The 27162-nt window shown below is 52.3% G+C and overlaps 1 protein-coding gene across 1 annotated transcript in view; it reads left to right on the top strand.

The window, feature by feature from the left end:
- ift140 (intraflagellar transport 140 homolog (Chlamydomonas)) overlaps positions 1-27162 on the top strand; it is a 215267-nt gene that overhangs the window by 166172 nt on the left and 21933 nt on the right. The window contains exons 19-22 of the mRNA XM_070900852.1: positions 14419-14596; positions 15396-15586; positions 18572-18667; positions 20618-20750. Coding sequence (XP_070756953.1) covers positions 14419-14596; positions 15396-15586; positions 18572-18667; positions 20618-20750 — 598 coding nt within the window. The remainder of the gene's footprint in view (positions 1-14418; positions 14597-15395; positions 15587-18571; positions 18668-20617; positions 20751-27162) is intronic.

Raw genomic sequence — 27162 nt, 5'->3', positions numbered from 1 at the left:
TACGAGTGTGCTATGGGTCGGGTACGAGTGAGCTACGATGGGTCGGGTACGAGTGAGCCGAATGGGTCGGGTACGACTGAGCCGAATGGGTCGGGTACGAGTGAGCCGGAATGGGTTGGGTATGAGTGAGCCACGATGGGTCGGGTACGAGTGAGCCGGAATGGGTCGGGTACAAGTGAGCCGGAATGGGTCGGGTACGAGTGAGCTACGATGGGTCGGGTATTTGTGTGCCGGTATGGGTCGGGTACGAGTGAGCTACGATGGGTCGGGTACGAGTGAGCCGGGTTGGGTCGGGTACGAGTGAGCTACGATGGGTCTGGTATGAGTCAGCCGGGTTGGGTCGGGTACGAGTGAGCTACGATGGGTCGGGTACGAGTGAGCTACGATGGGTCGGGCACGAGTGAGCTACGATTGGTCGGGTACGAGTGAGCTACGATGGGTCGGGTACGAGTCAGCCGGGTTGGGTCGGGTACGAGTGAGCTACGATGGGTCGGGTATGAGTGACCTACGATGGGTTGGGTACGAATGAGCCGGGTTGGGTCGGGCACGAGTGAGCCGGAATGGGTCGGGTACGAGTGTACTGTAATGGGTCGGGTACGAGTGTGCCGGAATGGGTCGTGTACGAGTGTGCCGGAATGGGTCGGGTACGAGTGAGCTACGATGGGTCGGGTACGAGTGTGCCGGAATGGGTCGGGTACGAGTGAGCTACGATGGGTCGGGTACGAGTGAGCTACGATGTGTCAGGTACATGTGAGCCGGGTTGGATCGGGTACGAGTGAGCTACGATGGGTCGGGTACGAGTGAGCTACGATGGGTTGGGTACGAGCGAGCTACGATGGGTCGTGTACGAGTGAGCTACGATGGGTCGGGTACGAGTGAGCTACGATGGGTCACGTACGAGTGAGCTACGATGGATCGGTTACGAGTGAGCTACGATGGGTCGGGTACGAGTGAGCTACGATGGGACGGGTACGAGTGAGCTACGATGGGTCGGGTACGAGTGAGCCGGGTTGGGTCGGGTACGAGTGAGCCGGGATGGGTCGGGTACAAGTGAGCTACGATGGCTCGGGTACGAGTGAGCTACGATGGCTCGGGTACGAGTGAGCTACGATGGGCCGGGTACGAGTGAGCCGGGATGGGTAGGGTACAAGTGAGCTACGATGGGTCGGGTACGAGTGAGCTGGGATGGGTCGGGTACAAGTGAGCTACGATGGGTCGGGTACGAGTGAGCTACGATGGGTCGGGTACGAGTGAGCCGGGTTGGGTCGGGTACGAGTGAGCTACGATGGGTCGGGTACGAGTGAGCTACGATGGGTTGGGTACGAGTGAGCTACGATGGGTCGTGTACGAGTGAGCTACGATGGGTCGGGTACGAGTGAGCTACGATGGGTCACGTACGAGTGAGCTACGATGGGTCGGTTACGAGTGAGCTACGATGGGTCGGGTACGAGTGAGCTACGATGGGCCGGGTACGAGTGAGCTACGATGGGTCGGGTACGAGTGAGCCGGGTTGGGTCGGGTACGAGTGAGCCGGGATGGGTCGGGTACAAGTGAGCTACGATGGCTCGGGTACGAGTGAGCTACGATGGCTCGGGTACGAGTGAGCTACGATGGGCCGGGTACGAGTGAGCCGGGATGGGTAGGGTACGAGTGAGCTACGATGGGTCAGGTACGAGTGAGCCGGGATGGGTCGGGTACGAGTGAGCTACGATGGGTCGGGTACGAGTGAGCTGGGATGGGTCGGGTACAAGTGAGCTACGATGGGTCGGGTACGAGTGAGCTACGATGGGTTGGGTACGACTGAGCCGCGTTGGTTCGGGTAGGAGTGAGCTTCGAAGGGTCGGGTACGAGTGAGCTACGATGGGTCGGGTACAAGTGAGCTACGATGGGTCGGGTACGAGTGAGCCGGGTTGGGTCGGGTACGAGTGAGCTGGAATGGGTCGGGTACGAGTGTGCCGGAATGGGTCGGATATAAGTGAGCTACGATGGGTCGAGTATGAGTGAGCTATGGGTCGGGTACGAGTGAGCCGGAATGGGTCGGGTACGAGTGAGCCGGAATTGGTCGGGTACGAGTGAGCTACGATGGGTCGGGTACGAGTGAGCCGAATGGGTCGGGTAGAAGTGAGCCTGAATGGGTCGGGCACGAGTGAGCCGGAATGGGTCGGGTACGAGTGAGCTACGATGGGTCGGGTACGAGTGAGCTACGATGGGTCAGGTATGAGTGAGCTACGATGGATCGGGTATGAGTGAGCTATGAGTCGGGTATGAGTGAGCCGGAATGTGTCGGGTATGAGTGAGCCGGGATGGGACGGGTACGAGTGTGCCGGAATGGGTCTTTACGAGTGTGCCGGAATGGGTCGGTTTCGAGAGTGCTATGGGTCAGGTATGAGTGAGCTACGATGGGTCGGGTACGAGTGAGCCGGAATGGGTCGGGTACAAGTGAGTTACGATGGGTCGGGTACGAGTGAGCTACGATGGGTCCGGTACGAGTGAGCTGCGATGGGTCGGGTACGAGTGAGCCGGAATGGGTCGGGTACGAGTGAGCCGGAATGGGTCGGGTACGAGTGAGCTGCGATGGGTCGGGTACGAGTGAGCTAGGATGGGTCCGGTACGAGTGAGCTACGATGGGTCGGGTACGAGTGAGCTACGATGGGTCGGGTAGGAGTGAGCTATGCTGGGTCGGGTACAAGTGAGCCGGTTTGGGTCGGGTACGAGTGAGCTACGATGGGTTGGGTACGAGTGTGCTATGGGTCGGGTACGAGTGAGCTACGATGGGTCGGGTACGAGTGAGCCGAATGGGTCGGGTACGACTGAGCCGAATGGGTCGGGTACGAGTGAGCCAGAATGGGTTGCGTATGAGTGAGCCACGATGGGTCGGGTACGAGTGAGCCGGAATGGGTCGGGTACAAGTGAGCCGGAATGGGTCGGGTACGAGTGAGCTACGATGGGTCGGGTATTTGTGTGCCGGTATGGGTCGGGTACGAGTGAGCCAGGATGGGTCGGGTACGAGTGAGCCGAATGGGTCGGGTACGAGTGAGCCAGGATAGGTCAGGTACGAGTGAGCCGGGATGGGTCGGGTACGAGTGAGCTGCGATGGGTCCGGCACGAGTGAGCTACGATGTGTTGGGTACGAGTGAGCTACGATGGGTCGGGTACGAGTGAGCCGGGTTGGGTCGGGTTACGAGTGAGCTACGATGGATCGGGTACGAGTGAGCTACGATGGGTCGGGTACGAGTGAGCCGGGATGGGTCGGGTACGGGTGAGCTATGATGGGTCGGTTACGATTGAGCTACGATGGGTCGGGTACGAGTGAGCCGGGATGGGTCGGGTACGAGTGAGCTACGATGGGTCGGGTACGAGTGAGCAACGATGGGTCGGGTACGAGTGAGCTACGATGGGTCGGGTACGAGTGAGCTACGATGGGTCGGGTAAGAGTGAGCTACGATGGGTCGGATACGAGTGAGCTACGATGGGTCGGGTACGAGTGAGCCGGGATGGGTCGGGTACGAGTGAGCTACGATGGGTCGGGTACGAGTGAGCCGGGATGGGTCGGGTACGAGTGAGCTACGATGGGTCGGGTACGAGTTAGCTACGATGGGTCGGGTACGAGTGAGCCGGGTTGGGTCGGGTACGAGTGAGCTACGCTGGGTCGGGTACGAGTGAGCTACGCTGGGTAGGGTACGAGTGAGCCGGGTTGGGTCGGGTACGATTGAGCCGGGATGGGTCGGGTACGAGTGAGCTACGATAGGTCGGGTACGAGTGAGCCGGGATGGGTCGGGTACGAGTGAGCTACGTTGGGTCGGCTACGAGTGAGCTGGGATGGGTCGGGTACGAGTGAGCTATGAGTCGGGTATGAGTGAGCCGAATGGGTCGGGTACGAGTGAGTCAGGATGGGTCGGGTACGAGTGAGCTACGATAGGGTCAGGTATGAGTGAGCTACGATGGGTCGGGTACAAGTGAGCCGGAATGGGTCGGGTACAAGTGAGTTGCGATGGTTCGGGTACGAGTGAGCTACGATGGGTCCGGTACGAGTGAGCTGCGGTGGGTCGGGTACGAGTGAGCCGGAATGGGTCGGGTATGAGTGAGCCGGAATGGGTCGGGTACGAGTGAGCTGCGATGGGTCGGGTATGAGTGAGCTATGATGGGTCCGGTACGAGTGAGCTACGATGGGTCGGGTACGAGTGAGCTACGATGGGTCGGGTACGAGTGAGCTATGCTGGGTCGGGTACGAGTGAGCCGGTTTGGGTCGGGTACGAGTGAGCTACGATGGGTTGGGTACGAGTGTGCTATGGGTCGGGTACGAATGAGTACGATGGGTCGGGTACGAGTGTGCCAGACTGGGTTGGGTATGAGTGAGCTACGATGGGTCGGGTACGAGTGAGCCGGAATGGGTCGGGTACGAGTGAGCTACGATGGGTCGGGTACGAGTGAGCCGAATGGGTCGGGTACGAGTGAGCCGAATGGGTCGGGTACGAGTGAGCCGGAATGGGTTGGGTATGAGTGAGCCACGATGGGTCGGGTACGAGTGAGCCGGAATGGGTCGGGTACAAGTGAGCCGGAATGGGTCGGGTACGAGTGAGCTACGATGTGTCTGGTACGAGTGAGCTACGATGGGTCAGGTATGAGTGAGCTACGATGTGTCGGGTATAAGTGAGCTTTGAGTCGGGTATGAGTGAGCCGGAATGGGTCGGGTATGAGTGTGCCGGAATGTGTCGGGTACGAGTGAGCCGGGTATGGGTCGGGTATTTGTGTGCCGGGATGGGTCCGGTACGAGTGAGCCGGGATGGGTCAGGTACAAGTGAGCCGGAATGGGTCGGGTACGAGTGAGCTACGATGGGTCGGGTACGAGTGAGCTACGATGGGTCAGGTATGAGTGAGCTACGATGTGTCGGGTATAAGTGAGCGATGAGTCGGGTACGAGTGGGCCGGAATGGGTCGGGTATGAGTGAGCCGGGATGGGTCGGGTACGAGTGTGCCGGAATGTGTCGGTTACGAGTGAGCCGGGTATGGGTCGGGTATGAGTGAGCTACGATGAGTCGGGTATGAGTGAGCCGGAATGGGTCGGGTATGAGTCAGCCGGAATGGGTCGGGTACGAGTGAGCTACGATGGGTCGGGTACGAGTGAGCCGAAATGGGTCGGGTACGAGTGAGCCGGAATGGATCGGGTACGAGTGAGTCGAATGGGTCGGGTACGAGTGAGCCGGAATGGGTCGGGTATGAGTGAGCCACGATGGGTCGGGAATTTGTGTGCCGGGATGGGTCCGGTACGAGTGAGCCGAGATGGGTCGGGTACTAGTGAGCCGGAATGGATCGTGTACGAGTGAGCTACGACGGGTCAGGTATGAGTGAGCTACGATGGATCGGGTATGAGTGAGTTATGAGTCGTGTATGAGTGAGCCGGAATGAGTCGGGTATGAGTTAGCCGGGATGGGACGGGTACGAGTGTGCCGGAATGGGTCGGGTACGAGTATGCCGGAATGGGTCGGGTACGAGAGTGCTATGGGTCAGGTATGAGTGAGCTACGATGGGTCGGGTAAGAGTGAGCTACGATGGGTCGGGTACGAGTGAGCTACGATGGGTCGGGTACGAGTGAGCTACGATGGGTCAGGTATGAGTGAGCTACGATGGGTCGGGTACGAGTGAGCCGGAATGGGTCGGGTACGAGTGAGCCGAATTGGTCGGGTACGAGTGAGCCGGAATGGGTCGGGTACGAGTGAGCCGGAATGGGTCGGGTACGAGTGAGCTGCGATGGGTTGGGTACGAGTGAGCTACGATGGGTTGGGTACGAGTGAGCTACGATGGGTCGGGTACGAGTGAGCCGGGATGGGTCGGGTACGAGTGAGCTACGATGGGTCGGGTACGAGTGAGCTACGATGGGTCGGGTTCGAGTGAGCTACGATGGGTCGGGTACGAGTGAGCTACGATGGGTCGGATACATTGAGCTATGATGGGTCGGGTATGAGTGAGCTACGATGGGTCGGGTACGAGTGAGCTACGATGGGTCGGGTACAAGTGAGCCGGGTTGGGTCGGGTACGAGTGAGCTACGATGGGTCGCGTACGAGTGTGCTATTGGTCGGGTACGAATGAGCTACGATGGGTCGGGTACGAGTGAGCCGGAATGGGTTGGGTATGAGTGAGCTACGATGGGTCGGGTAAGAGTGAGCCGGAATGGGTCGGGTACGAGTGAGCTACGATGGGTCGGGTACGAGTGAGCTACGATGGGTCAGGTATGAGTGAGCTACGATGGGTCGGGTACGAGTGAGCTATGAGTCGGGTATGAGTGAGCCGAATGGGTCGGGTACAAGTGAGTCAGGATGGGTCGGGTACGAGTGAGCTACGATAGGGTCGAGTACAAGTGAGCTACGATGGGTCGGGTACGAGTGAGCTACGATGGGTCCGGTACGAGTGAGCTACGATGGGTCGGGTACGAGTGAGCCGGGTTGGGTCGGGTACGACTGAGCCGGGATGGGTCGGCTACGAGTGAGCCGAATGGGTCGGGTACGAGTGAGCCGGAATGGGTCGGGTACGAGTGAGCTACGATGGGTCAGGTACGAGTGAGCTACAATGGGTCAGGTATGAGTGAGCTACGATGGGTCGGGTACGAGTGAGCTACGAGTCGGGTATGAGTGAGCCGGAATGGGTCGGGTACGAGTGAGCTGTGGGTCGGGTATGAGTGAGCCGGAATGGGTCGAGTATGAGTGAGCCGGGATGGGACGGGTACCATTGTGCCGGAATGGGTCGGGTATGAGTGTGCCGGAATGGGTCGGGTACGAGTGTGCCGGAATGGGTCGGGTATGAGTGTGCCAGAATGGGTCGGGTACGAGTGTGCCGGAATGGGTCGGGTACGAGTGTGCCGGAATGGGTCGGGTACGAGTGTGCCGGAATGGGTCGGGTACGAGTGTGCCGGGATGGGTCGAGTATGAGTGAGCCGGGATGGGACGGGTACGAGAGTGCCGGAATGGGTCGGGTACGAGTGTGCCGTAATGGGTCGGGTACGAGAGTGCTATGGGTCGGGTATGAATGAGCTACGATGGGTCGGGTACGAGTGAGCCGGAATGGGTCGGCTACGAGTGAGCTACGATGGGTCGGGTATCAGTGAGCTACGATGGGTCGGGTACGAGTGAGCCGGGTTGGGTCGGGTACGAGTGAGCTACGATGGGTCGGGTACGAGTGAGCTACGATGGGTCGGGTACGAGTGAGCTACAATGGGTCGGGTACAGGTGAGCCGGGTTGGATCGGGTACGAGTGAGCTACGATGGGTCGGGTACGAGTGAGCTAGGATATGTCGGGTATGAGTGAGCCGGGTTGGGTCGGGTACGAGTGAGCCGGGTTGGGTCGGGTACGAGTGAGCTACAATGGGTCGGGTACGAGTGTGCCGGGTTGGGTCGGGTACGAGTGAGCCGGGATGGGTCGGGTACGAGTGAGCCGGAATGGGTCGGGTATGAGTGAGCTACGATGTGTCGGGTACGTGTGAGTAGGGTTGGGTCGGGTACGAGTGAGCTACGATGGGTCGGGTATGAGTGAGCCGGAATGGGTCGGCTACGAGTGAGCTACGATGGGTCGGGTATCAGTGAGCTACTATGGGTCGGGTACGAGTGAGCCGGGTTGGGTCAGGTACGAGTGAGCTACGATGGGTCGGGTACGAGTGAGCTACGATGGGTCAGGTATGAGTGAGCTACGATGTGTCGGGTATAAGTGAGCTTTGAGTCGGGTATGAGTGAGCCGGAATGGGTCGGGTATGAGTGTGCCGGAATGTGTCGGGTACGAGTGAGCCGGGTATGGGTCGGGTATTTGTGTGCCGGGATGGGTCCGGTACGAGTGAGCCGGGATGGGTCAGGTACAAGTGAGCCGGAATGGGTCGGGTACGAGTGAGCTACGATGGGTCGGGTACGAGTGAGCTACGATGGGTCAGGTATGAGTGAGCTACGATGTGTCGGGTATAAGTGAGCGATGAGTCGGGTACGAGTGGGCCGGAATGGGTCGGGTATGAGTGAGCCGGGATGGGTCGGGTACGAGTGTGCCGGAATGTGTCGGTTACGAGTGAGCCGGGTATGGGTCGGGTATGAGTGAGCTACGATGAGTCGGGTATGAGTGAGCCGGAATGGGTCGGGTATGAGTCAGCCGGAATGGGTCGGGTACGAGTGAGCCACGATGGGTCGGGTACGAGTGAGCCGAAATGGGTCGGGTACGAGTGAGCCGGAATGGATCGGGTACGAGTGAGTCGAATGGGTCGGGTACGAGTGAGCCGGAATGGGTCGGGTATGTGTGAGCCACGATGGGTCGGGAATTTGTGTGCCGGGATGGGTCCGGTACGAGTGAGCCGAGATGGGTCGGGTACTAGTGAGCCGGAATGGATCGTGTACGAGTGAGCTACGACGGGTCAGGTATGAGTGAGCTACGATGGATCGGGTATGAGTGAGTTATGAGTCGTGTATGAGTGAGCCGGAATGAGTCGGGTATGAGTTAGCCGGGATGGGACGGGTACGAGTGTGCCGGAATGGGTCGGGTACGAGTATGCCGGAATGGGTCGGGTACGAGAGTGCTATGGGTCAGGTATGAGTGAGCTACGATGGGTCGGGTAAGAGTGAGCTACGATGGGTCGGGTACGAGTGAGCTACGATGGGTCGGGTACGAGTGAGCTACGATGGGTCAGGTATGAGTGAGCTACGATGGGTCGGGTACGAGTGAGCCGGAATGGGTCGGGTACGAGTGAGCCGAATTGGTCGGGTACGAGTGAGCCGGAATGGGTCGGGTACGAGTGAGCCGGAATGGGTCGGGTACGAGTGAGCTGCGATGGGTTGGGTACGAGTGAGCTACGATGGGTTGGGTACGAGTGAGCTACGATGGGTCGGGTACGAGTGAGCCGGGATGGGTCGGGTACGAGTGAGCTACGATGGGTCGGGTACGAGTGAGCTACGATGGGTCGGGTTCGAGTGAGCTACGATGGGTCGGGTACGAGTGAGCCGGGATGGGTCGGGTACGAGTGAGCTACGATGGGTCAGGTATGAGTGAGCTACGATGGGTCGGGTACGAGTGAGCCGGGTTGGGTCGGGTACGAGTGAGCTACGATGGGTCGGATACATTGAGCTATGATGGGTCGGGTATGAGTGAGCTACGATGGGTCGGGTACGAGTGAGCTACGATGGGTCGGGTACAAGTGAGCCGGGTTGGGTCGGGTACGAGTGAGCTACGATGGGTCGCGTACGAGTGTGCTATTGGTCGGGTACGAATGAGCTACGATGGGTCGGGTACGAGTGAGCCGGAATGGGTTGGGTATGAGTGAGCTACGATGGGTCGGGTAAGAGTGAGCCGGAATGGGTCGGGTACGAGTGAGCTACGATGGGTCAGGTACGAGTGAGCTACGATGGGTCAGGTATGAGTGAGCTACGATGGGTCGGGTACGAGTGAGCTATGAGTCGGGTATGAGTGAGCCGAATGGGTCGGGTACAAGTGAGTCAGGATGGGTCGGGTACGAGTGAGCTACGATAGGGTCGAGTACAAGTGAGCTACGATGGGTCGGGTACGAGTGAGCTACGATGGGTCCGGTACGAGTGAGCTACGATGGGTCGGGTACGAGTGAGCCGGGTTGGGTCGGGTACGACTGAGCCGGGATGGGTCGGCTACGAGTGAGCCGAATGGGTCGGGTACGAGTGAGCCGGAATGGGTCGGGTACGAGTGAGCTACGATGGGTCAGGTACGAGTGAGCTACAATGGGTCAGGTATGAGTGAGCTACGATGGGTCGGGTACGAGTGAGCTATGAGTCGGGTATGAGTGAGCCGGAATGGGTCGGGTACGAGTGAGCTGTGGGTCGGGTATGAGTGAGCCGGAATGGGTCGAGTATGAGTGAGCCGGGATGGGACGGGTACCATTGTGCCGGAATGGGTCGGGTATGAGTGTGCCGGAATGGGTCGGGTACGAGTGTGCCGGAATGGGTCGGGTATGAGTGTGCCAGAATGGGTCGGGTACGAGTGTGCCGGAATGGGTCGGGTACGAGTGTGCCGGAATGGGTCGGGTACGAGTGTGCCGGAATGGGTCGGGTACGAGTGTGCCGGGATGGGTCGAGTATGAGTGAGCCGGGATGGGACGGGTACGAGAGTGCCGGAATGGGTCGGGTACGAGTGTGCCGTAATGGGTCGGGTACGAGAGTGCTATGGGTCGGGTATGAATGAGCTACGATGGGTCGGGTACGAGTGAGCCGGAATGGGTCGGCTACGAGTGAGCTACGATGGGTCGGGTATCAGTGAGCTACGATGGGTCGGGTACGAGTGAGCCGGGTTGGGTCGGGTACGAGTGAGCTACGATGGGTCGGGTACGAGTGAGCTACGATGGGTCGGGTACGAGTGAGCTACAATGGGTCGGGTACAGGTGAGCCGGGTTGGATCGGGTACGAGTGAGCTACGATGGGTCGGGTACGAGTGAGCTAGGATATGTCGGGTATGAGTGAGCCGGGTTGGGTCGGGTACGAGTGAGCCGGGTTGGGTCGGGTACGAGTGAGCTACAATGGGTCGGGTACGAGTGTGCCGGGTTGGGTCGGGTACGAGTGAGCCGGGATGGGTCGGGTACGAGTGAGCCGGAATGGGTCGGGTATGAGTGAGCTACGATGTGTCGGGTACGTGTGAGTAGGGTTGGGTCGGGTACGAGTGAGCTACGATGGGTCGGGTACGAGTGAGCTACGATGGGTCGGGTACGAGTGAGCCGGGATGGGTCGGGTACGAGTATGCCGGAATGGGTCGGGTACGAGAGTGCTATGGGTCAGGTATGAGTGAGCTACGATGGGTCGGGTAAGAGTGAGCTACGATGGGTCGGGTACGAGTGAGCTACGATGGGTCGGGTACGAGTGAGCTACGATGGGTCGGGTATGAGTGAGCTACGATGGGTCGGGTACGAGTGAGCCGGAATGGGTCGGGTACGAGTGAGCCGAATTGGTCGGGTACGAGTGAGCCGGAATGGGTCGGGTACGAGTGTGCCGGAATGGGTCGGGTACGAGTGTGCCGTAATGGGTCGGGTACGAGAGTGCTATGGGTCGGGTATGAGTGAGCTACGATGGGTCGGGTACGAGTGAGCCGGAATGGGTCGGCTACGAGTGAGCTACGATGGGTCGGGTATCAGTGAGCTACTATGGGTCGGGTACGAGTGAGCCGGGTTGGGTCAGGTACGAGTGAGCTACGATGGGTCGGGTACGAGTGAGCTACGATGGGTCGGGTACGAGTGAGCTACAATGGGTCGGGTACAGGTGAGCCGGGTTGGATCGGGTACGAGTGAGCTACGATGGGTCGGGAACGAGTGAGCTAGGATATGTCGGGTATGAGTGAGCCGGGTTGGGTCGGGTACGAGTGAGCCGGGTTGGGTCGGGTACGAGTGAGCTACAATGGGTCGGGTACGAGTGTGCCGGGTTGGGTCGGGTACGAGTGAGCCGGGATGGGTCGGGTACGAGTGAGCCGGAATGGGTCGGATATGAGTGAGCTACGATGTGTCGGGTACGTGTGAGTAGGGTTGGGTCGGGTACGAGTGAGCTACGATGGGTCGGGTACGAGTGAGCTACGATGGGTTGGGTACGAGTGAGCTACGATGGGTCGTGTACGAGTGAGCAACGATGGGTCGAGTACGAGTGAGCTACGATGGGTCGGGTACGAGTGAGCTACGATGTGTCGGGTACGTGTGAGCCGGGTTTGTTCGGGTACGAGTGAGCTACGATGGGTCGGGTACGAGTGAGCTACGATGGGTTGGGTACGAGTGAGCTACGATGGGTCGTGTACGAGTGAGCAACGATGGGTCGAGTACGAGTGAGCTACGATGGGTCGGGTACGAGTGAGCTACGATGGGTCGGGTACGAGTGAGCTACGATGGGTCGGGTTCGAGTGAGCCGGGATGGGTCAGGTACGAGTGAGCTACGATGGGTCGGGTACGAGTGGGTTGGGTTGGGTACGAGTGAGCTACGATGGGTCGGGTATGAGTGAGCTACGATGGGTCGGGTACGAGTGAGCCGGGTTGGGTCGGGTACGAGTGAGCTACGATGGGTCGGATACATTGAGCTATGATGGGTCGGGTACGAGTGAGCTACGATGGGTCGGGTACGAGTGAGCTACGATGGGTCGGGTACAAGTGAGCCGGGTTGGGTCGGGTACGAGTGAGCTACGATGGGTCGGGTACGAATGAGCTACGGTGGGTCGGGTACGAGTGAGCCGGAATGGGTTGGGTATGAGTGAGCTACGATGGGTCGGGTACGAGTGAGCCGGAATGGGTCGGGTACGAGTGAGCTACGATGGGTCGGGTACGAGTGAGCTACGATGGGTCGGGTACGAGTGAGCTATGAGTTGGGTATGAGTGAGCCGGAATGGATCGGGTGCGAGTGAGCTGTGGGTCGGGTACGAGTGAGCTACGATGGGTCCGGTACGAGTGAGCTACGATGGGTCGGGTACGAGTCAGCTACGATGGGTCGGGTACGAGTGAGCTACGATGGGTCGGGTACGAGTGAGCTACGATGGGTCCGGTACGAGTGAGCTACGATGGGTCGGGTACGAGTCAGCTACGATGGGTCGGGTACGAGTGAGCTACGAAGGGTCGGGTACGAGTGAGCTACGATGGGTCCGGTACGAGTGAGCTACGATGGGTCGGGTACGAGTGAGCTACGATGGGTCGGGTACGAGTGAGCCGGGTTGGGTCGGGTAAGAGTGAGCTACGATGGGTCGGGTACGAGTGAGCTACGATGGGTCGGATACGAGTGAGCTGCGATGGGTCGGGTACGAGTGAGCCGGGATGGGTCGGATACGAGTGAGCTACGATGGGTCGGGTACGAGTGAGCCGGGATGGGTCGGGTACGACTGAGCCGGGATGGGTCTGGTACGAGTGAGCTACAATGGGTCAGGTACGAGTGAGCTACGATGGGTCGGGTACAAGTGAGCTATGAGTCGGGTATGAGTGAGCCGGAATGGGTCGGGTACGAGTGAGCTGTGGGTCGGGTATGAGTGAGCCGGAATGGGTCGAGTATGAGTGAGCCGGGATGGGACGGGTACGAGTGTGCCGGAATGGGTCGGGTACGAGTGTGCCGGAATGGGTCGGGTATGAGTGTGCCGGAATGGGTCGGTACGAGAGTGCTATGGGTCGGGTATGAGTGAGCTACGATGGGTCGGGTACGAGAGTGCTATGGGTCGGGTATGAGTGAGCTACGATGGGTCGGGTACGAGTGAGCCGGAATGGGTCGGCTACGAGTGAGCTACGATGGGTCGGGTATCAGTGAGGTACGATGGGTCGGGTACGAGTGAGCCGGGTTGGGTCGGGTACGAGTGAGCTACGATGGGTCGGGTACGAGTGAGCTACGATGGGTCGGGTACGAGTGAGCTACAATGGGTTGGGTACAGGTGAGCCGGGTTGGATCGGGTACGAGTGAGCTACGATGGGTCGGGTACGAGTGAGCTAGGATGGGTCGGGTACGAGTGAGCCGGGTTGGGTCGGGTACGAGTGAGCCGGGTTGGGTCGGGTACGAGTGAGCTACGATGGGTCGGGTACGAGTGAGCCGGAATGGGTCGGGTACGAGTGAGCCGGGATGGGTCGGGTACGAGTGAGCTACGATGGGTCGGGTACGAGTGAGCCGGGTTGGGTCGGGTACGAGTGAGCTACGATGGGTCGGGTACGAGTGAGCCGGAATGGGTCGGGTACGAGTGAGCCGGGATGGGTCGGGTACGAGTGAGCTACGACGGGTCGGGTACGAGTGAGCTACGATGGGTCGGGTACGAGTGAGCCGCGTTGGGTCGGGTACGAGTTAGCTACGATGGGTCGGATACGAGTGAGCTGCGATGTACTTCATTCTGTTGTCCTTGGACTAAGAGGGAGACACAAACCATGTTCTTATAATTCTGAAGGACGTTTTTGGGATGGGTGAATTTCTTGGTGCTGAAATGTCGAAGAGCACTTGCAGTCTTAATTATAAAGCAGGAAAACCTCAGGCTAAGTGTAACCTGAGGAATACTTTAAAGAGCCATCAGTTATAGAATAAACCACAACCTGCTATCAAACTGTCAATGGCATCAATGATAAGCTGTGCAAGGCCCCTGCTCTCTGCAGGTGCTTCTCTTGACTGTATGTCTTCCTGTCGGTTTTTTAATATTCTGTGTTCTTGTATGTAAAGAATCACCACATTTCATCCTTTAATTATGTGCAGCCTGTTTGCTAATGATCCATTATTCTGTATGTAACCGTGTTGGTCAGTGTCCCTATTAATATTGCATTAGATTACAGTCGATGTTCTGGGGCCATTTGGAATAAATTAAAATCTATTTTCTCTAAATGCCATCCAGTTGAAACTGAGTCCAGATAGTGGGCCCTAAGGGAGTGCAAGGTTGCTGTAGCAACGTATAACATGATGGTGCACAGTTATTGTGCTGTTTAACACACTGATTTTTTTCCCCCTTTCCTGCAGCGAGGCAGTGTGGGAGAATATGGCCAGGATGTGCGTGAAGACCCAGCGATTGGATGTGGCCAAAGTGTGCCTGGGGAACATGGGCCATGCCCGAGGAGCCAGGGCCCTGCGGGAGGCGGCACAGGAACCCGAACTGGATGCAAGAGTGGCCATGCTGGCAGTGCAGCTGGGAATGCTTGTACGTGGCAGTGGCTGGCTGGGACATTATAAAATACACCAATTCTGTTCTCATCCAATACCCATGACCAGCCTTTTATTCAGCTGGTGGAGCGGCTTAGTATATCGATAACATTGCATTTGATGCATTCCATATATACATAAGAACATAAGAAATAGGAGCAGGAGTCGGCCGTTTGGCCCCTCGAGCCTGCTCCGCCATTCAGTAAGATCATGGCTGATCTCATCTTGGCCTTAACTCCACTTCCCTGCCCGCTCCCCATAACCCTTGACTCCCTTATCATTCAAAAATATGTCTATCTCATTAAATATATTCAATGACCCAGCCTCCACAGCTCTCTAGGATAGAGAATTCCAAAGATTCACAACCCCCTGAGAGAAAAAATTCCTCCTCATTTCCATTTTAAATGGGCGACCCCTTATTCTGAAACTATGTTCCCTAGTTCTAGATTCCCCCACGAAGGAAACCATCCTGTCTGCATCTACCCTGTCGAGCCCCCTCAGAATCCTATACGTTTCAATAAGATCACCTCTCATTCTTCTAAATTCCAGTGATTATAGGTCCAACCTGCTCAACCTTTCTTCATAAGACAACCCCTGTCAGCTCAGGAATCAACCTCGTGAACCTTTTCTGAACTGCGACAGGTCACTTCCACAACCCCTGCACCAATGGGCTGTGTACGTGTCACTCACAAGGCATTGCAGCCTCTATGGAGGTGGAAGATAGTAAATTTTATGGTGTGGAAAGCTGTAATTCAAAGTAAGCAGTTAATGTTATTTTCCTGCATGTGTCTTTGCAGGAAGATGCAGAGAGACTTTACAGAAACTGTAAGCGGTTTGACCTCCTCACCAAGTTTTACCAGGCCTCGGGGCAGTGGCAGAAAGCCATTGAAAATGCTGAGGGGTTTGACCGGGTCCACCTGCGAACGACATACTACAATTATGCCAAGCACTTGGAAGCGCTGGGGGATCAACACCTCGCACTCAGCCAGTAAGTAAGAGCAGGGAGGATATGCTTGAACTGTATACAACACTAGTTAGGCCACAGCTAGGGTTCTGCGTGCAGTTCTGGTCACCACAATATAGGAAAGATGTGATTGCACTAGAGAGGGTGCAGAGGGAATTTACGAGGATGTTGTCTGGACTGAAGAATTTTAGCTATGAGAAAAGATTGAATAGGCTGGGTTTGTTTTCTTTATTAATAATAATAATAACTTTTATTTATATAGCACCTTTAACATAGTAAAACGTCCCAAGGTGCTTCACAACAATTTTACAAAACGTTAGATAGTGACCATTGAGGGAAAGAGAGAAAAAGCATGAGAAGGAAGTGTAAAAAGAGGTTAACAGCCTGGGTCCGAAGCAGCAGCCAAAATGCGCAGGCAGATAGACACAGGCAAAAATTTTTTTTAATTCAAATTACATTGTAAATAATATAAAAAGGAGTATACAATAGTACAATCAATATAATAAAGATTAATTTTAATTAAACAAAATTAAATATATACCACAAATATAAATTAAGCTAAAATTAGAAAATCAGCAATTGAAGCAAATTAAATCAGTCTTTAAGATTCATTCCCTGTCTAGTGACTCAATTAATCTGGAAGAACCAATCACTGTCCTCCATCCTTGTGATGTCATAATTTTATTACTTTTTATTTCTCATTTTGTCCTTTTGATAGGACCTGTAATAGCTCCAGGCTCAAGGGGTGTCAGGGGTGACACTGATGTTTAAATCTCCCTCCAGCTGCTCCCAGCTCGCGCTGCCTCCGTTGTCAGGGAAATTATAATGTTTAAATCTCCCTCCAGCTGCTCCCGGCTCGTGCTGCCTCCGTTGTCAGGGAAATGCTGATGTTTAAATCTTTGGAACAGAGGAGCTGAGGGGAGATCTTATTGAGGTGTATAAAATTATGAGGGGCCTATATAGGGTGGATAGGACAGACCTATTTCCCTTAGCAGAGGGGTCAATAACTAGGGGGCATAGATTTAAGGTCATTGGTAGAAGGTTTAGAGGGGATTTGAGGGGAAATTTCTTCACCCAGAGGAAGGTGGGGGTCTGGAACTCACTGCCTGAAAGGGAGGTAGAGGCAGAAACCATCACCACAATTAAAAAGTACTTGGATGTGCATTTGAAATGCCGTAACCTACAGGGCTATGGACCAAGAGCTGGAAAGTGGGATTAGGCTGGATAGCTTTGTCGGCCGGCACAGACATGATGGGCCGAAATGACCACTTTCCATGCTGTAAATTTCTATGATTCTATGACCTGTACAAATGCACTGGGTGATCGTACAAGTCATTTGGGTTCAGGTATATTGTGATAGCCATTCCACTCGGTGCCTTGTACAGTGTGTAACAACACGCTCATCCACTGACCAAAATGTCATCTCCTTGGCGAGAGCTTCAACACAACCGAGGCACCCATCAAATTAACACAATAAGCAACTTGGGAGAAGTCACTTGAGAAAGTTCCACATGTGAGGCTTTGACGAAGATGACGGTTTATGGTATTAATGGGAAGTTAAGCTGACTGGATTGATAACCAGTTCAGCAGTAGAGGAAGTTGATATATGGACCAGCTGTGTCTGGGGCAGTGACTAGTGGTGTTCCACAGGGGTCTGTTGATTTACTGATTAATTCAATGCTGCTGCCTCTGTCAGATTGGGAAAAGTAAGTTTATAACAGTCGCAGAACCAGTTTAAGAATGTAAATTATTCTTCTTAAATTTCAGTTCAATTTCCCTTTTCCTCTATTCCTGAAGGTGTTGACTCATTACTTGGGTACAGTTCCACAGCGTATAGCTGCCCTCCTTCCAGTACCTCACAAATAACTGACCATTCTTTACGTGCGAGCCAAGTCTATTCAACAGCTGAACCCAAGTCTGGCTTCACCCACCAGCTGCTTCCACCAGGGGTCACTGTGTAGCAATGAGGAGAAGGAACTCTGACCAATTTTCCCCTCCCTCCTTTGAGCTCTAATTACAACCAGTCTGGCTGAAAACAACTAACTCAGCAGAGCTTCGGAATGGAATCCTGCTCCGTACTGTCTTAACCAGCTCAGCCATCAGGGAAGCTCATTTAAATTGTTTCTGAGGTAGTCCCAGGACATGCGTAGAATAAAATTCCCTCTACACTGGGTCATTAAACATTCCAGCTGAGACATAATATGGTTTACAGTGTCAGCTGTGGCTCAGTGGGTAGCACTGTTGCCTCTGAGTCAGAAGATTTTGGGTACAAGTCCCACTCCAGGAACTTGAGCACGTAAATCTAGGCTGACACTCCAGTGCAGTGCTGAGGGAGTGCTGCACTGTTGGAAGTGCCGTCATTCGGATGAGACGTTAAATCGAGGTCCTGTCTGATCTCTCAGGTTGACGTAAAAGATCCCATGGCATTATTTCGAAGAAGAGCAGGGGAGTTATCCCTGGTGTCTTGGCCCAATATTTATCCCTCAATCAACATAACAAAAACAGACTATCTGGTCAATATCACATTGCTGTTTGTGGGAGCTTGCTTGTGTGCAAATTGGTTGCCGTATTTCCCACATTACAACAGTGACTACACTCCAAAGGTCCTTAATTGGCTGGAAAGCGCTTTGAGACATCCAGTGGTCATGAAAGGCGCTATATAAATGCAAATCTTTACGTGAAGGGTGCAGCTTTATCTGAATGGGTGGTGCATCTCAATTCAAACTCATCATTATGATTTAAAATCAATTAGCTCTGTGGCTCTGTCGTCACATTACAACTGGGGGCCAACTTGTCCTGAATTATAAGCATCTTATGTTTAGACAGATGTTCCACAGCTGGGTTGAGACTTGTGGGACCCTTACAGCTGCCAGAAAGGGACACCACCCTCTAATTTTGGTCTGGTTTAATGTAGTTGCAAAATGCTTTAACAAACTAGAATCGGTGCTGCTCTTTTGTAGGGTTGGGAGCTCCATGTTCCATAAGTGTCTCATCTTTACTTCCCAACAGCTACGAAAAGTCAGACACTCACCGATTTGAGGTACCAAGGATGCTCCTGGAAGATCTGCAAACACTCGAAATATATGTCAACAAAACAAAGGACAAGTGAGTGACCGAGAGCGTGAGATTGCTCAGCAGATGCCGTGACTGAAGTGATGTTGGGTGTTTTTTTTGGACACATCCAACAGTTTTTGTTAAAGGATTTAGTCAGTTTTATAAATAGAGGCATGTGGTACAAGAATTTGTATAAGTCAGTGGTTAGGTCACAAAATATTATTTGAGTTTTGGCTGCCCCATTATAGAAAGTATAGTAAAGTCATAGAGACCATACAGCTTAGGTCAGGATGATGCCAGGAATAAGAAACTTTGGGCTCAATTTCGGGGCAAAAACGGAGGCGGGGCGGGAAAGTTACCGGCTGGGAATATGTTGCACTTTACTAAAGAATTTTCTCCATCTGGACCCTGCGACAGGGTGCACAACGCGAAGAGAGGTGTTGTACAACTTTCGAGGCACAAAAATGGGAAACTCGAAACTAAAGTGCCAGGCCATGTGCGCTCCGAAAGAGGACTTGGATGGGAGGGGGGGAACCTTAAAAAAAACACAAACATTGCCCACACCACCACAACACAAATCGCTAACAAAATTTAAAGAACAAACACTCGCACTTACCTTTACAGCACTTTATCTCCCTCACTGCTGTTGACATGGCTGGTTTCCAAGGCGGTCATTCACTGTGAGGCACGATTCCAGGCATACAGGTCAGGTTCGAGTCAAAACTCGGACGGTGTCGCAACGAGAGGCGTTGCGTATCCAGTGCTGCTCTTCCCGGTAGTGCTGCTAAGTGCCGCTACAAAAACGGGCCCGAGGATCGCGACCGGACATAGGAGACCTCGCCTCCCCATTTCGCGCCGCTCCGGGGCGAAACTCGGAGCGCAAAGGACTGGAAAATCCAGCACTATGGTTATAAGGAGCGACTTGAGGTACTGGGACTATTTCCACTGGAGCGAAAAAGGATGATAAGATTTAATAGAGATTTTGTTTTACATTCTAAAGAGTTTTCAGCCCCTCAAACCATTCTGTTAGATTATGGCTGATCTGCACCTCAACTCCATTTACCCGCCTTTGCTCCATATCCCTTGATACCTTTACCCAACAAAAATCTTACCAATCTGTCTTGAACATTTCAATTGACCCCCATCATCCACAGCCTTTTGGGGGAGAGAGTTACAGATTTATATTACCCTTTGTGTGAAAAAATGCTTCCTGACTTCATTCCTAAATGGCCTGGATCTAATTTTAAGATATGCCCTCTTGATCTGCATCCCCCACGAAAGGAACTAATTTCTCTACCTATCTTATCGAATCCAATTGTCATGTAATCAGGTGCAGTAGTGTAGTGGTTATGTTACTAGTCTAGTAACCAGTAATAATCAAGTTCCAATCCCATCATGGCAGAGTGAGGGATTTGAATTCAGATTTTAAAAATCTGGAAATACTAAATTGCCTTGCAAACCATAAGTCATGGTAGCTAGGGATGGGCAATAAATGCTGGCCTTGCCAGTGACGCCCATATCCTGAACTGGTTTCTCCCTCCCTTCTTAAATAATGAAGTGACTGTTGTAATTTTCCATAGGCGTAATTCCTGAATCTGGAGAGTTTGGGAAGATTATGCTAACATGTCTGCAACTTCCGCACCCATTTCTTTAAATACCCTGGGGTGGAAACCATCAGGTCCGAGAGATTTGTCTGTCTTAAGTACCACTATTTTCTCCGTTACCAATTTTTGCTTATATTAGATCCACTATGTTCCTCCCCTTCACTTATTTTTAGGTTCCCTTGTACCACTGGTATTTTGTCCTCGTTTTTTTCCACTGTGGAAACAGATACACAGTACTCGGTTAACCAGTCTGCCATTTCCTTATTGTTCATTATAGCAGGTGATTTCTTGAAAGACAAACTACTATCTCAGTATGTGGTCTCACTGGGCTCTACTCTCAGCTGAATGTGGGCAGAGCCACTGTGCTTAGTCCTTACTTTGTCCTTGTTGTTCACAGGAGCTTGTGGAAATGGTGGGCCCAGTACTCGGAAAGTCAGGCAGACATGGACTCTGCTTTGAAATATTATGAGAAAGCACAAGACTATCTCTCCCTTGTCCGTATTCATTGTTACCTTGGCAATATACAAAAGGTGAGAAAGGGGGAGGCATGTCACTGAAGGAGGGAAAAGTGTTGCTGCTCAGTGAGTCGGAATATTGTGTATTTTATTATTGTTCATTCTCGCTGACTCCACCTGCTTGTTTAATCTCCTGAGTGCAGTGAATCCCCCCAAAAACTCTGACCTCTAGACATAGTCAATCTAATGTTACAGTCTGCCTTATTCAATCCTGACCAACCACATTCTACACCTGGCATTTCAACGGCCGCTGAAGCTCAGGCATAGCAATGTTCAGTAGAGTATAGCATTGGCTGAACCGATGGCAGTCCTTTTTAATTTTAACCAGCCCTCATTTTAAGGACCCACTAAAAGTCCTTTCTCGATATTCTTTTCTCCTATAAATACAAGTTCAGTTCTATGAACCGCTTCGTAACTTAGCATCTATGCGTTTTACTCTTTTCTAAACTCTCTCCAATGCACCAATGTCGTCTTGAGTGTCGGGTGCAAAACAGCATTCAAATTGGTACATTATATTACACAGTTGCATAACCTTTTTTATGGGCTTATAATTAGATACCCTTGTAACAGCTTGCCAGTGGTGCTGTATTTCAGATGAGATGTTAACTCAAGGTCTGCCTGTTCCAGTACTTCAGCTGGCGATTCCATGGCACAGTTCAAAGAGTAGAGTTCTGCTGGTGTCCTGGCCAACATTCTTTACTCAACCAACGCCACAAAAAACAAATTAGCTGATCATTAATCTCTTTCCTGTTTGTGGGACCTTGCTGTGTACCTGATTGCCTGTTGTGTTTGCCTACATAACAGCAATGACTGCACTTGAGAAGTAATCCATTGGTTGGATCATGATTTGAGCCGTCCCTGAAGAGGTGGTAAGGTGCTAGATATATGCACATTTTTCCTGAATCACTCCAAAATCTTTCTTATTTGGCCTTGCCAATGGGCACTTAGTCACCGTGATGGTTATTCTGTTCACTGTGTCTAATTCCAGGCAATTATCCACTTAAAATCCTAGGTGCCATCTATTTGTGTGGATCCTTTGAATGTTATCTGCCTCCCCGATGCTCATCACCTACCCATTCAACTTTGTATCAGAAAATTGTGACCTGTGCTAAGGATGCTATCAGCATTAAGGAACACCAAAATTTTGAACTCTGCTAGTCATTATCACCTCACATATGAGCCTGCCTCCATGTAATTATTCTCTCATCCCATTACCAAGTCAGTCTTCAGTCCTGCAGCTAATTGACTCTTTCTTCCACTAGCCTTAAATGTTACAGGTCTCATGTAGCGTTTTCTCCCCAACTTTTGGGGTCCACGGAAATTATGGATAACTCTCATCCATTCATTTAGTTACCTCGTTAAAGAGATCCAATCAAATTGTGAAGCTTGACTTTATTGCTTCAAAATTCATTCTGTCTGCTCCTGATGGGCTCCGTGTTGCTCTTTACCAGTTGGGGATCAGTCCTTTTCTGTGTTACTCTTCATCTGTTGGGATTCTGTCCTTCTCTTGAAACAATAGAGGTGCCATTACACTAATTGATGTATTCTTCAGACCACCAACTAGTGGGAGGATATAGAAGAGCAGATTTGCAGGGAAATTACAGTGAGGTGCAAGAGCTATAGAATAATGATAATAGGGCACTTCAACTATCCCAATATAGACTGGGATAGTAATAGTGTAAAGGGCAGAGACGGGGGAGAATTTCTGAAGTGTGTTTAGGAGAACTTTCATGATCAGTACGTCTCTGGCCCAACGAGGAAAGAGGCATTGCTGGAACTGATTCTGGGGAATGAAGTGGATCAGGTGGAGCAAGTGTCAGTAGGGGAACATTTAGGGAATAGTGATCATAGTATCATAAGGTTTAGATTAGCTAAGGAAAAGGACATGAAGCAATCTAGAGTAAAAATAAGTAATTGGAGGAAAGCCAATTTCAGTGGGTTGAGAACGGATCTAACCCGGGTAAATAGGAATCAAAGATTGGTAGGTAAAACTGTAATCGAACAATGGGCTGCCTTTAAAGAGAAGAGGTTTGGGTACAATCGAGGTACATTCCCATGAGGGGAAAAGATAGGGCAATCAAAGTCAGAGCTCCCTGGATGATGAAAGAGATAGAGAGTAAGATGAAGCAGAAAAAAGGGGCGTATGACTGTCAGGTTGAGAATACAAACGGGACCCAGGCTGAATATAGAAAGATCAGAGGGGAAGTGAAAAAGGAAATAAGAGGGGCAAAGAGAAAATGTGAGAATAGATTGGCAGCTACATAAAAGGGAATCCAAAAGTCTTCAATCAGCATATAAATATTAAACGGGTAGTAAGAGGAGGGGTGGGGTCGATTAGGGACCAAAATGGAGACCCACGTGTGGTGGTTCAAGGCATGGCTGAGTTACTTAATGAGTACTTTGCATCTGGCTTTACCAAGGAAGAAGATGCTGCCAAAGTCATAGTGAAAGAGGGGAGGTAGTTGAGATACTGGATGGGATAAAAATTGAGAATGTACTAGAAAGGCTGACTGCACTTAAAGTAGATAAGTCACCAGACTGGATGGTGTGCATCCTAGGATGCTGAGGGAAGTAAAGGTGGAAATTGCAGAGGTACGGCCATAATCTTCCAATCCTTACATATGGGGGTGGTGCCAAAGGACTGGAGAATTGCAAATGTTACACCCTTGTTCAAAAAGGGTGCAAGGATAAAGTCAGCAACTACAGGCCAGTCAGTTTAACCTCGGTGGTGGGGAAGCATTTAGAAACGATAATCCGTGACAAAATTAACAGTCACTTGGACAAATGTAGATTAATTAAGGAAAGCCAGCACAGATTTGTTAAGGGCAAATCGTGTTTAACTAACTTGATTGAGTTTTTTGTTGAGGCAACAGAGAGGGTTTATGAGGGCAATGCAGTTGACGTGGTGTACATGGACTTCCAAAAGGCGTTTGATAAAGTGCCACATAATAGGCTTGCCAGTAAAGTTGGAACCCATGGAATAAAAGGGACAGTGGCAGCATGGAAAAGAAATTGGCAAAGTGACAGGAAGCAGAGAGTAGTGGTGAACAATTGTTTTTCGGACTGGAGGAAGGTATACAGTGGTGTTCCCCAGGGGTCGGTACTACATCTTGATATATATTAATGACTTGGACTTGGATGTACAAGGCACAATTTCAAAATTTGCAGCTGACACAAAACTTGGAAGTATAGTGAGCAGTGAGGAGAATAGGGAAAGACTTCAAGAGAACATAGACAGGCTGGTGGAATGGGCGGACACGTGGCAGATGAAATTTAACGCATAAAAGTGCAAAGTGATACATTTTGGTTGGAAGAACAAGGAGAGGTAATATAAACTGAAAGGTGCAATTCTAAAGGGGGTGCATGAACAGACTGTTCACAACCTTGGTACCCTATTTGAACCTGAGTTTCTGACCCCATATCCACTCCATCACCGAGACTGCCTACTTCCTCCTCCATAACATCGCCCGTCTCCTCTCTACCCCACTCCTGTCCCGCCTCAGTTCATCTGCTCTTGAAACCCTCATCCATGTCTTTGTTATTTCTTGACATGACTGTTCCAGTGCTTCCCAAGCCGGCCTCCCACCTTTCAACCTTTGTAAACCTGAGCTCATCCAAAATGCTGATGCCCGTATCCTAACTCGCACAAAGTCACCTATCACCCCTGTGCATGCTGACTTACATTAGCTCCCATCCAGCATTGCCTCGATTTAAAAATTCTCCTTGTTTTCAAATCTCTCCATGGCCTCTCCTCTCCCTATCTCTGTAACCTCCTCCAGCCCCACGATCCTCAGCGATCTCTGCACTCCTCTAATTCTGGCCGCTTGCGTATCCCTGATCTTCATCGTTCCACCATTGGTGGCCGGGCCTTCAGCTGCCGAGGCCCTTGACTGTGGAATTAACTCTCTTAGGGCTAGATTTTCCATTATTTTTGCATGCATAACACCCACAACGTCCATTTTATCGCTGAAATGAGGCGTAACACCCAGATAGTGCCCATTTAGCCACAAAATGGAAACCGACACCCATTTTTCGGACACTTATCGCCGAGCGTTACTTTCAGCATGTACATAACGCCGGGAAAAAATAATACTGCCCGCCCACTTTTTTGGGGCGGAATTACCAGAATGGGTGAAACCAACGGCCATAATATCTCCCAGCGTTACTTTCGGCATGTAATTAACGCCAAGATTCAATGATGCCGACCATCCACTTTTTTTTGTCATAAAGATCAAATTTGACAAAACTAACGGCCAGTATATCACCCAGCGTCACTTTCACCACCTCGCACACATCTCGCCCACAATATCGCTCGCCCAAAACATCGCTCAGAAAAAGTGGAACTGTTCTGAACTAATCACAGCGGTGTGGGTGCCATTTTTCAAATCGCAGGTCACTTCATTGAAAAGGCTGCTTCAACTTCGGGGGAGTTTGGATTGACTCTGGAGTTCTTCTCAGGTGAAGTGACCATCAGAACACACATCTTTTCAGACTGTGGACGATTGTGTTTTACTGTAGGTATCTTTTAGTGTTGAAATTATTGCTTCTGATCAATCGGTATTATACTTTCATTGGAATGGGCCAGCCATTTCTCAGCCTGCATCGAGTAATACGCAGATGCTGCAGAGTGTCAATGGCACAATTTCTAATGCACACCATTATGTGCCCAATCTAAGATGTGCCAGAATGAGGGGGAGGTCCAGACCGTACACACCCCGCACTTACAGGGAGAAGAGGTCTTAACTCGACGTGTCCGAGAACACTTGCCTTCAGAGACTGCGCTTCCACAAAGTGGTGATCACTGAAATATAAGAACATAAGAAATAGGAGCAGAAATAGGCCATAAGGCCCCTCGAGCCAGCTCCGCCATTCAATAAGATCATGGCTGATCTGATCATGGACTCAGCTCCACTTCCCTGCCCACTCCCCATAACCCCTTATCCCCTTATCATTTAAGAAACTGTCTATTTCTGCCTTAAATTTATTCAATGACCCAGCTTCCACAGCTCTCTGAAGCAGCGAATTCCACAGGTTCACAACCCTCTGAGAGAAGAAATTTCTCCTCATCTCAGTTCTAAATGTGCGGCCCCTTATTCTAAGATCATGCCCTCTAGTTCTGTCTCCCCCATCAGTGGAAATATCCTCTCTGCATCCACCTTGTCAAGCCCCCTCATAATCTTATACGTTTCTATAAGATCATCTCTCATTCTTCTGAATTCTAATGAACAGAGCCCCAACCTACTCAACCTTACCTCAGAAGTCAACCCACTCATCCCCGGAATCAACCTAGTGAACCTTCTCTGAGCTGCCTTCACAGCAAGTATATCCTTTCGTAAATATGGAAATCAAAACTGCATGCAGTATTCTAGGTGTGGTCTCATCAATACCCTGTACAGCTGTAACAAGTCTTCCCTGCTTTTATACTCCATCCCCTTTGTAATAAAGGCCAGCTCATCAGTGCAGATCTGCAGCCTGCCATCACCTTCAGGACATCACTGTCCATCGAGGTCAAGGTCACCGTGGCACTGTCGTTCTACGCGTCCGGTTCCTTTCGGACCTCCATGGTCGACATTTCCCCTCTGCCACACATCGCTGTATTAGACAGGTCACAGAGGCCCTGTATGCGCGTAGGATGGACTTTATCAGCTTCCCCATGACCACGGAGGCTCAGACTGACAGGGCTGGAGCATTCTACCGCATTGCTAAGTTCCCCACGGTGCAGGGAGCAATACAGTGTACTCACATCGCCATGCAGGCACCTTCTCAGAATCCAGAGTTTTTTCGCAACAGAAAAGGATTTCACTCCCTGAAGGTCCAACTAGTTGTCGACCACAACCAGATAATAATGGCATTGAATGCCAAATGTCCAGCTTCGATGAGGCTCACATCCTGCGTGAGAGCGCTGTCTCTGACATGTTTAACAGTCAGCCACAAGGGTACTGCTGGATGCTTGGTGACAACCGATATGGCCTACCCACGTGGCTGATGCCCCCCCCACTGTGTGACACCCATACCGAGGCTGAGAAGCGATACAACGAGAGCCACAGAGCCACAAGCAATGTGGTCCTGAAAACAATTAGTGTGCTTAAGCAGCGCTTTAGATGCCTGGAGCACTCGGAGGGGAGCTTCAATACAACCCTGAGCAAGTAGCTCAATTCGTGGTCGTGTGCTCTATGTTGCACAGCTTGGCTATCAGGAGGGGACAAGAATTGCCAGAAGGGACTGATGGTCCACCTCAGGAGAGAGAGGAAGAGGAGGACGAGGGACTGGACGCTGACCTAGGGCCAGACAATCAGGCTGACTATGCAACCATGCCCACGACCCCCTCCAGACCACAAGAAAGGGCCCGTGGTGGCTACATAGCTGCAAGAGCTCATAAATGAGTGATTTGCCTGAAAGAACGTTACTGTAATTGGCAAAGCTGACA

This window comes from Pristiophorus japonicus, chromosome 15 (genome assembly GCF_044704955.1).
Source record: "Pristiophorus japonicus isolate sPriJap1 chromosome 15, sPriJap1.hap1, whole genome shotgun sequence".
Lineage (NCBI taxonomy): Eukaryota > Metazoa > Chordata > Chondrichthyes > Pristiophoridae > Pristiophorus > Pristiophorus japonicus.
The sequence above is the reverse complement of the archived record's forward strand: the minus strand, read 5'-3'. Positions and strand labels throughout refer to the sequence as shown.